At 48.6% G+C, this 10,937-nt stretch overlaps 1 protein-coding gene across 1 annotated transcript; it reads right to left on the bottom strand.

Moving 5' to 3' along the window:
• Positions 1-3,842: 3,842 nt before the first annotated feature.
• On the bottom strand, positions 3,843-10,417 carry Atp1b2 (ATPase Na+/K+ transporting subunit beta 2). Its single transcript, XM_004857447.4, has 7 exons — positions 9,703-10,417; positions 7,574-7,702; positions 7,128-7,232; positions 6,812-7,017; positions 6,522-6,578; positions 5,627-5,725; positions 3,843-5,513 (listed from the first exon to the last, which is right to left on the bottom strand). The coding sequence occupies exons 1-7, from the start codon at positions 9,812-9,814 to the stop codon at positions 5,349-5,351; spliced, it is 873 nt and encodes a 290-aa protein (XP_004857504.1). The 5' UTR covers positions 9,815-10,417; the 3' UTR covers positions 3,843-5,348.
• Between the last annotated feature and the right edge of the window lie 520 nt (positions 10,418-10,937).

The raw sequence follows: 10,937 nt of genomic DNA, 5'->3' as shown, positions 1-10,937 counted from the left end.
ACTCACTAGAGAAGGCCAAATGCTCTCCTATGAGGCCCAGATCCATCCCTTTCAGAGCCTTCCCGTTGCCCTTTGGCTTTGCTGGGTGGAGATGGAACTCAGGGCTACATGTTTGCTAAATGAGTGCTCTACCACTGAACACCCAGCCCAGAGATCTTGAATCATCTCTCCAGCCACTGGACAAACCAGAGCTCTTGTAACTCAGTTGTTCTTGCTCCTATGTACAGAACACATTGAAAAGCTCCCTTCTCTTTTAAAAATTTACTGTTAGGCCAGGGATTTAGCTCAGTGGTTCTGCTCCCTGCCTGGTAAGTGCAAGGACCTGAGTTCAATCCCCAGTACCAAAAAAAAAAAACAAAAAATTTACTGTTTTATTGGGGTATAATTGACACCCCCCAAAAAACTATATTAGGGGCTGGGGATTTAGCTCAGTGGCGCTGTGCCTGCCTTGCAAGTGCAAGGTCCTGAATTCAATCCCTGGTACTGAAAAAGAAAATTGTATATATCCAGGATATACAATGAGATGACATGGTATAAACCAGGCATACCTGTAGTCCCAGCTATTGGGGAGGCTGAGGCAGAAGGATTCCTTGAGCCTAGGAGTTCAAAGCCAGTCTGAACAACATCACAAGATATTAAAAACACAGGCATGCTGCACACCTATAATTCTAGCACTCAGGAGACTGAGGCAGGAGGATCTCCAGGAGTTTGAGGCTAGCCTGGGGCACATAGCAAGACCTTGTCTCAAAAAAAAAAAAAAGGCTGGGTGCATGCCTATATAGAATTCTAATGCTGTGGGAGGCTGAAGCAGGAGTATCACAAGTTCAAGTCCGGCCATGCTGGGATATAGCTCCTCAAAGAAGCTGAGTTCAGTCCCCAGTACCAGTAAAAAACAAAGGGCTGAGAGTGTGTAGCTCAGGGATAAAACGTGTTTTGCACCCTAGGTTTAATCCTCAGCACAAAACAAAAATACCCTCAAGAGCTGGTTTGAGGAAAAATGATCAAGAATCAAATGGTCCAGTGTTCATTCTGGGCCACAGGAAAAGACTGAAATTAATTCATTTAAAATGCTGGGGCCAGGGGTGCAGAGGTCTTGCCTATCATCCATCCACAAGACCCTGGATTCAACCCCAAGTACTGCAAGAAAAAACCTGCTGACTTCATTAATGTTAAAACCTTATAAGGGTACTAAAAAGTAGGAACCAAACTAGTTTATACATATAAATGCAAAACCTCTAAAATATCAGGAGTTGGGCGTGGTGGCACACACCTCTACTCCCAGCACTTCGAGGCTGAGGCAGGAGGAACATGCAAATTCCTGACCACCCTGGGCTACATAGTGAGGCCTTGTCTCAAATAAATACCAGGATACATTTCTGAATTTAAAGCAATATGCTATACCTATTATTCCAGGAGCACACAGTTGGTTTAATAGCAGAGAATCTATCAATATAATTCATTATATTAACAAAGAAGAAAAATTATATGATTGTGTCAACATCCTGAAAGGAATTTGATTAAATTTCAGCAGTGATTCCCTTTTTTTTTTAAGGCCTTAATTAAAAGTTATTGCTTTGGGCCGGGGATTTAGCTCAGTGTTTTCGCCACCTGCTTCACAAGTGCAAGGTCCCGAGTTCAATCCCCGGTACCAAAATAAAAAGTTAAACACTAAGATAACTTTAATTTAAATGACTATAGGGATGTCCACTAATATTGGTTTTAGTGCATTCAGGAGGACCAAAAAGAAAGAAAATTAATTACTGGCTTTAAAAAAATGTGTGTCTAAGGGCTGGGGATTTCACTCAGTGGTTCTGGCGCCTGCCGCGCAAGGGCAAGGTCCCGAGTTCAATCCCAGGTACCAAATAAAAAAAAAAATCTGTGCCTCTTTTTTGCAGGCAAAACCAGAGAGAGGAGGGTGCTAGGGTTTGATCCTAGGTCCTCCCAACTGCTAAACACACACTCTACCATTGAGTTACATCCCCCAGCCAAAGTTATAAATTGACTGAAAAGAAAAGTGCTCAAGAATAGCCAGTAGTTGTTTAAAAAAAGAGAATGGAAGAGCCAGGTGTGGTGGTACATGCTTGTAATCCCAGTTCTCTAGGAAGCTGAGGCAGGATGATCAAAAATTCCAGCTCAGCCAGGGCAACTTAGCAACTTAGTGAAGGCCCTGGGTTCAGTCCCCAGTAGTCAACCAAAAGGAAAATAAAGCTGGCACAGTTGGAAAAATTAAGTAAAATTAGATACCAAATTTACAGCACACATTTTAAAAAATGAACCAGATGAATTGAAGTAAAAATTAAAATGAATTTTAAATCTCACTGAGGCAGAATTGCAACTTCAAAGCCAGCATAGTAAGCCCCTGTCTCAAACCAGTACTCTGAGAGAGTGAGGTAGAAGGAGCAAAAGTACAAGCCCAACCTGGGCAACTTAGCAGCTTAGTGAGACCTTGTCTCAAAAAAACAAAACAAAAAAAGGCTGGAAATGTAGTTCAGTCCAAAGGTCCTGGGTTCAACCCCCAGTACCATCATTAAAAAAAAGAAGACAGAATATTATGCAGCCATTAAAAATGACTTAGCACTTTATCAGCTGAAGTACTACATGAAATTTATGGAGCAGACAAAGATGCACAAATTTGTGCATAATATCCAATTTTGATATAATAGTGACCAAAACTCAGGGATCCTTATATATAGGATGATATGTATATGTGTGTCTATTATGCATTCATCATAAAATTGTGTATGCACATGTAATAAAATTATTTGTCAAAGCAAATACTAACATTGCAATAACAAAAAGCAAAAACTAAACCTTCAAAATAAAGTGTTAATGAGCTATCAACATATTCTCTCCCCTGTATATCACAATTTTATTATGTTTTCCTATGCTTGTGTGTTTTCATAAAATTAGAATCCTGGAGGTCCTGCACCAGGGATTTAGCTCAGTGGTTCCACCACCTGCCCCACCACCTGCCTCACAAGTGCAAGGTCCCAAGTTTGATCCCCAGTACCAAAAAAAAAAAAAAAACATAAAGAATCCTGGAGGTCCTAATTTCTTTGTTTGGAAGTCTGTCACTCCTAGTCCAGTTTTCTGTCTCTAAGCATCTGTGGATACTCTTCTCTCCCAAACCACCCTCTCCGTTAAACCTCAGCTTAAATGCTGACTCCTTTAAGAAACTTCCTAGCCAGGTGAGGTGGTGCAAGCCTGTAATCCCACTGGGAGGCTGAGGCAGGAAGACTGCAAGTCTGAGTCCCACCTGGGCAAATTAGCAAGACCTTCTCTCAAAATTTTAAAGGGCTGGAGCTCAGTGATAAAGTCTTCTGGGTTCAATTCCTAGTACTGGAAGAAAAACAAAAAAAGAAGGGGGAGGAAGAGGAAGAAAGAAGAAACCTTTCCTTATAATCCCCCAACAGGAAGTATGGACAACCCTGAATTTTATAATTACCAGCTCTCTCCCCTCCCTTGAAGCACATCTGCATCTACCTTGTATGAGAGTGTCTTGTGTGTCCCTCACCTGTCCTGTTAAACTGGGGAGCTCCTTGGGGCACGAACTCTCTCATAAGTATACCCTCATGGTGCCTATAATGCACACAGTAGGCACTTTATAAGCCTCAATGTACAAAGATATGTAGGCTTCCTGCCTGTCTTGTATGGAGTGATCTTAAGATAGTGTGTCTTAAATTAGTTGAGATAAAGGGGTTGGATGCTTGGACATTGGAAAAGGTCAAAGCTGGAGAGCAACCCTTCAAGGCCTGAGTAACCCCTAGATCATCCAAATCTACCCTTCACCAAATTCCTTGGGCTCTTCCAAATGCTCGGAAAGGAACAACCCGAACACAGGGTTCTGTGTATGATATATATTTATATATATAATTACTCTCATTTTATTGTACTTTATCTTTTTTTTTTTTTTTTCAGATCTGACACAGGCATTAAATAACTGCAGAGAGACCACTGGGAAGAGGGCAGTGCAGGAAAACATGGGGATCCAGAAGGAAGAGAAATAGATTCAGCAAGAGAAAAAAGGAAAGGTTCCATTTGTAGGTGGAGTGTGGATGCTGCAGCATTAATAAAGAAAAAGGAGTTGCACAGAGTGAGGAAGAGAAGGGAAACAGAGGAGAAAGTTAAAATGCCTCTATAACTAAAAAATACTCAGAGCAGGAGGCCCCTCATTTAACATTCTGTGGGCATTATTTTTTTTTAAAGGCAAAAAGGTCTGAAGGAAATAGAGCCAAGAAAATCAGAACCTAGATTGAGGGGAGTATTTGAAACTTTCAGGACGGCATGCAGAGGACAGGGAAGGAGTTAGTGATCACTTGGTAACTTGCTAGGAGAAGCTGGAGAGAAAATGCGGTGGGGGGGGGGCGCAGATCTGGGCTCAGAGGAAGGAGGTGGATTAGTTCCCCAGCCAGCTGATGTCTCCAAGGTGGCCACTGGGGACAGAGCCAAGATGGCTGCCCCTCCCCCAAGGCTCCCTGGGAAGTGGAACTTGAAGGATATTCTGGGAAGGCAAATGGGGGAAGGGAGCCATCGGTAAAAACAAAGTGGATATTCAGCCTAGGTCAAGCCTGCCTCTCTGAGTAGTGGCTCTTTGGATGACGGAAGGGACCAAGAAGGAATTGGAGTCAGGGACTGATACAGTACTTTCTAGAAAAATCAACAGGCCTTCTCTTTCAGTCATTTCCCAGCTCATGGAGTCACCATAGGGGGAAGGAAAAGGCCACAGAACCAACCTGTCCTCAATTACATATAAATGGCTGCTTTTCAGAGGACAAAATATAGGTGGGGAGAAGGAGGTTAAAATTTTCTGGAGGAACCAGAGAAGTCAAAGCCAGCAAGATAAGGACTGTAGAGACAAGGAGAAAGTGTAAGCGAGAGAAAAGGTACAATGGCCAGAGCTTAAAAATAGGAAAAGGGAATATTATGTTCACTTCTGGGAACCAAAGGGCTGAAGTGAGGAGTATGCGTGTATGTAGGTGGCTGGGTAAGTGGGCATGTTCTGTAGCTCTCAGGCAATGGGGCAGGAGAAGTGGGAGCTGTACGGACATCCCACTGACAGCTACACCAGAGCTAGAAAGACTCCTAACTCCTCTGTGGCCCTTTTAGTAGACCATCTCTATCTCTGGCTGAGCTTAGTATGGGAGAAGATGGCAGAACATGTGGGTAGTCAGGGAATCACAGTGGACATGAGGCTGGTTTGAGAAGTCAAAGAAAAGGGTGTGAGACTCAGACAAGTCATAGCTCTGTTATAAAAAATACCTTTGGGGTGGGTGAGGGAGGGATCAGGCAGGATCAGAGACATTCCAGAAACATCCATGGGAGAGAGGTGGGAATGGGAGGAAGGGGTCTCAGGTTTTGTTGATGCGGAGTTTGAAGGCCACACGGCCAGCGAACTTGTCTCGCTCATCATCGGTGGCGATATTGGCAGCATTGATACGGCATTCCACGTTCACCTCCACGTTGGGGGTCACATTCAGGAACTTCACGGCCACCAGGGGCTGGGTGTAGTTCACCTGGGCCAGAGGATGAGGGCAAGGGTCTAAGCCTAAAACAGCTCAGCCTCCTTCCCAAGAACCTCAGCATGCTCCTCAAGAAGTCATCATCCCAGGCCTCCCATGGGACTTACGTGGAACTTTTTGCCATAGTAGGGAAAGTACATGAGGTCGATGTTGCCATTGGCAGGAAACATAACAAAATGGCCAAGATTCTCAGCATCTTCATCTCGCTGTGGAGGTACAGAAAGGCAGGGAATGAACACTTTAGCAAAGGTAGGCACCCAGAAGTTTGCCAGACTCCCCTTTGTGCTTCCTTTGCCCCAAATTATTCCTGTTCTCAAGTCTGTTTCCCTTGAGCTGTGTGTCTGTCTGCATGTGTGTGTGTGTGTGTGTGTGTGTGTGTGTGTGTGCGCGCATGTCATCAGAAGGGGGGCCTGTCTCATCCCTGAAGGGGCTAATGACATGGAAGCCTCCCACTCCATCACCACCCCAAGTTCTTACCCCATCCTTGAGAATCGGTCTCTGGAGCAGAGCCAAGAGAAAACACAAACAGCAGGGCTCAGTAGGGAAAAGGAGCAGGGAGATGGGAGAGAGCAGCAAGTTTCTAGAGGACAGAGTAGGGGCAGCAGGGTTCCAAAGAAAATACAGGGGTGCCAAATGGTGCTAATAGATCTGCAGCTACTAGATGCCTAAAAAGAGCTGAGGAACAAGAGTGAGATGTGAGGGAGAGCAGGAGGCATAGGCAATTGGGGAATAAAGAAGAAGATGGAAGCCTTAGGGGGAGAAGCCAGAGACCAGGGCTTTGGTGGCAAAAGGATGGGTCTGGCCCCATAGGAGCAGGATCCTGAATCCTAGAAAGCAAGGGGGCTGGGAGCCCCTGCTGAAGTTCAAGCCACTTCCAAGCTCACTCTTACCCCCTTGTCTCTATAGTGTTAGGGCCTCTGGGAGCAAAAAAGATAGGGAGAGACGGATGAATCACACAAAAACTGTGAAGGATAAAGGGGTAGACAAGGTCCATAAACTCACCTTCCCAGCACAGGTGACATTCATGCTCTGGTTTGCTCCTGCATAGAAGTTGATGACCTGGAGTGAAGAGGGAGAGTGGTGAGAGTGGAAGAAGTTGTCACACCACAGATACCCAGCCCTCAATCTACAGAGCTTAGCCACCAATAGCTCCACCTCTTGTTCTCTCAGCTATTCAACCCACCAAAAAATCTCTCTAATGCCCATTAACCCCAGGGAAAGGACAAAACAGTCAACAGATGGTGGCCCCAGCTCCCGCCTCCATTCTCCCTGGGGACCAAGGTCATGTGTACCCGGTTCATCTTGATGAAGACACAGGGCTTCCCAGTGCTGTAACCATAGTAAGTGAGATCCCCTATGCCGGAGCAGTTTCCCAGCTGGGTCCGGTTGAATTGGCAGGCACGTTTTGGGTAGTTAAGGACCCCGTTATCTGGCTGCTCATAATACCGCCCAGGGCGGCAGACGTCATTCTTTTGGGCTTGGATAGAGTTGTTGTAAGCTAAGAAGTTGGAAGAGAGAGAGTCAGTCACAGGCCTGGCGTTCCATTTCTATGGTTCCAAATCCCCCTCCTGCTGTCCTCAACTGCCACATAGCCAGCCCCTCACTCACGCTCCAAGAACTTGTTGAGTTTCTGAACATGCTGGTCCCAGCTTTCAGTGTCACTGATGTTGACAATGACATCAAGATTCTCAGTCTTAGGGCGAATCATCAAGCCTGTAGCCAACATGGGCAGAAATAGTGGGTATGTGTAAGATAAGGCGCCACACACAGAGGAAAGAAGGTGGACATGGGGAACTCCAGGGCTAGGGATGGAGTGAAATCTGAGATTGTCTTTATAGGAGGGCAGCCTCCTATGAGTATCTGCCACTTCCTCCCCAGATCACAGAGCTCCCAGCTTCAGGACATGGGAAGGAAGGCAGACTTCAAGAAGAACTTTCCAGCACATGGTGATTGGATCATCAGAACCAAACTCATGCAAAGAGCTGTCAGTTCCTTTGGGAGGCTTGGGGCAGCAACAGTTAAGACTGGCCAGTAGAGAGAATCTCATCACTCACCTGGTGTAGCCAGGCGGTCCTGGTACTTGGGGGTGTGGTCAGAGACAGTCTGCAACATCACCCACATGGTGAGGGTGAACATGGCTGTGAGGAAGCCATAGAAGACGAGGTAGAAAAGGAGGATGAAGGCTAGGGAGAAGGAAACAGAGTCAGCAGGTTCTAAGTTTCTTACCATGACCTCACCTAACCCCACTCACCCCTCTTCAATTCAGAAGTTCTACACTGGTGTGGGCCTTAGAGCCACACGATGTCTTAGAGCTTTCCCCAGGGAGCCAAGAGAAACAAACTGGAAGCAGGCAGTGTATCCAAGTTTCGAGTCATGACTCCCAGCCTCCTCTGATTTTAGTGCACAGTGAGGCCCAACCTTGCGGAGGCCACAGGAGACCTAAAGTCTTGTTGCTAGGACAATTCCACAAATAGGCCACTGTCATTTTCGTTTTTTTTTTTTTTCCATTTAATAACATTTCCAACTTCTCAACCAGGCATGATCCTGAGAAAGTACAACATCTGTCACTGCCATAATGATACTAATGCTTAAAGTTGTCCTAGACCATTACTTTGTATGTGTGTGTGTGTGTGTGTGTGTGTGTGTGTGTGTACACTGTTCAGGATGAAACCCAGGACCTTATGCACACTAAGAGTGCATTGTTTGTTTTTCTTTTTTTTTGAGACAGGGTCTCACTTGGTAGTTCTAGCTGGCTTTGAACTCACTATGTAGCCTAGGCTGGCCTTGAACTTATGGTGATCCTCCTGCCTCATCCTCTGGAGGGCTGGGATTACATGCATACACCACTACACCTGGCTTCTGCAAAGAGTTGAAGCTGGTATTGACTACCACTCACAGCAAAACCCACCACCCTGCAGAGCCAGAACTCTGAGACTCAAATAGCAAGATATCTCTCTCCTGATGCTCCACAGAAGCTAAACCTTGAAAGCAATTTCAGAAATAAAAGGCCTAAAACACTGTCCTAGATACAGCCTCAGACAGCTGCCAGAACTTCAGCGATCACCCCACCATCATCATCTCATACACATATACAGGACACTAGGCAGAAGCCCTGAAAAAACAGAATCCCCCACAGCCTTCCCTTGACACCATCTTGCCATCATCTCTCCCTCACTTCTCTCCCTTGGCCCCATACAAGGGCCTGCTGTTCCCTCCACCTTGGACCTTCCACCTCAGAAGACACTTCGTCCGAGAAGCCTTCAGATTCTCCCAAGCATTCAGGGATCCCTGAGGATAAAGATTGCGCCAGACTCTTCTTGTGGGCCCCTAGTCCCTAGTGGATGGACTGATGGGACAGTGTCCAATCGGTGTGAATAAATTGTAAATCCTGTCACACAGTGTCCCCTGTACTATGACTCCCCAGCTTGACAATCTCTTTTAGAAGAATTCTACCCCTCACCTGCCGCTGTGCCCATGACCAATCCCTGACCACATATAGGTCCCTCTGCCCGTGTCCCACAAGCCATTGGGGTCCCGTGGACACACATCCGGCCTAATGATGTCCCCATCTCACCACACTGACCACTCCTCCCTCTGCCAGGGATATATGATCCAGCCTAGAAAACTTCACAGTATCACCCTTCCCCCAGCAGCCCCCCCCACACAAAGCAGTTACAGAAGGTTCCAAATGCCTAATGGTGCGATATAGACAAACGACTTCCGCTGTGAAGAACCCCCCCCAGTATCCCCCTTCCAGACCCGCCCTCTCATGAATGTTCCCAGGGTCCAGGGGGTGGGCACGAGCTAAAAATAGATAGACAGGGTTGGCCAACTAGTGGGAGCAAAGGGAGGGAAGGGATACTCTCCCGGAGATAGGAGGCGAGGGTGCATCGACTGGCCTCAGAAGAGAGCTGGAGCTGGGCGGACACGCGCACAAAGCCCGAGACCCCGCGCCCAAGGGGGCTCCGCGGGGAGCGGGAAGGCAGCAGTGACCTACTTTCTCCGCCTCCGCAGCGGCCAGCCGCGGAGATTAGACCGGCGATTTGGTCCCCTCCCAGTCCAGAGCCCGGCAGGGGGGCCGGACGCCAGGGACCTGGCAGGGGAGCTCGTGCCTCGCCCACGGGACCCTGCGTCCCGAGGGTCGCCCGGCGGCCTCCCTGCCCCTCGCGCGCACCCCTCGTACCCCAGCTGGTCCCGGTGCGGCCCATGAACTGGTGCGTCCTCGGGTTCCACACGAACTCCTTCCACTCCTCAACCACCTGCCCGCAGCTCTTCTTCTCTTTCTGGATGACCATTCTGGCGGCGCGGGGCGAATCCCAGCGCGGGGCGGGGGGCTGCGGAGAAGCGGGGGAGCTGCGCACAGTCGCCTGCCACGTACTGGAGCGCGCGGGACACGAAGGCGGCGGGGGCGAGGGAGACCCCCTCTGAGAGGCAGCTGCTGCAAATCCCGGGGTGCACGGCCACGCGCTACGGGGTGCTGGCAGCGCGGCGGAGGCGCTCAGATGCTAGGCCCCCGACCGCGATGAAAAAGAGGGGAAGGGGTGTGAATGCAGCCTCACCCCGCAAACCACCTAGAAGCAAAACGAAAAGCGACGCAAAAACAGACGGCTACGAAATCCGAGCAAAACACTGAAAAAAGAGGGGTACGAAAAGACAGGGACAGGGAGGAGGTGGCAGCCCCTAAATCCGAGATGCAAAGAGGCGGTAGAACGCGGCAGGTGGCTGCTCGAAGCTCCTCCGCCGGGCGAAGACCGCCACACCACTGGTGGCCCCGCCGTGGGGGTGGGATAGGGACACGCAGTTCGGGGACAGCCAGAGAGAAATAAGGGTCCCCCAGGCGGAGGCTCCGCTCCTCAGCAGTGCGGGCCCCGCGGTCGCTGCTCTCGGTCTTTATACTCTGGGACTCTGAGGGTGCCCGCCCCCTTCCCACCCCAGAAGCCCCGCCTCTTCGACTCTGGCCCTCACGGTCCTATACAGATGCAAATATGGACAGAGGGGTTGGGCCCGGGCCCGCCCCCTGGCGCCTCTCTGGGACCTGGCAGGCTCTTCCCAAACCCCCACCTGGTACTGTATTGAACAGGGTGGCAGAAGAAGATAGAGGGCATGTCTAGGTGGAGGAGAGAGAAAGATAACCCCAGAAAGACAGGAGAGGCAAGCAGATACTGCGCAAAGGTGGAGGCCCAGGCAGGAAGTTAGAAAGAGACTAAAAGTAGAGGTGCTGTGAAAGACCCTGGGACACATAGCCCAGCAATGGGGGCACCTGCTTGTAGTCCCAGAGCTTTGGGAGGCTGAGACAGGAGGATCAAAAAGTTCGAGCCCAGCTTCTGCAGTTTGGTGACTTAGCCATAACCTATCTCAAATTTTAAAAACTTGGGAAAAAAATTAAAATCTTCTGGGGAGGTAGCTCAGTGCCAAGGT

Source organism: Heterocephalus glaber, unplaced genomic scaffold (genome assembly GCF_053883595.1).
Source record: "Heterocephalus glaber isolate CG9 unplaced genomic scaffold, H.glaber_assembly_v1.0 deba00001564, whole genome shotgun sequence".
NCBI lineage: Eukaryota > Metazoa > Chordata > Mammalia > Rodentia > Bathyergidae > Heterocephalus > Heterocephalus glaber.
The sequence above is the reverse complement of the archived record's forward strand: the minus strand, read 5'-3'. Positions and strand labels throughout refer to the sequence as shown.

Excerpts from the sequence above, each read along its gene's own strand:
- Atp1b2 (XM_004857447.4), bottom strand. The coding sequence starts at position 9,814 with ATGGTCATCCAGAAAGAGAAGAAGAGCTGCGGGCAGGTGGTTGAGGAG. Across the intron at positions 7,018-7,127 it reads ACTCAACAAGTTCTTGGAGC|CTTACAACAACTCTATCCAA; the intron begins GTGAGTGAGGGG and ends CCAACTTCTTAG. Across the intron at positions 5,726-6,521 it reads ATGTCACCTGTGCTGGGAAG|CGAGATGAAGATGCTGAGAA; the intron begins GTGAGTTTATGG and ends GTACCTCCACAG.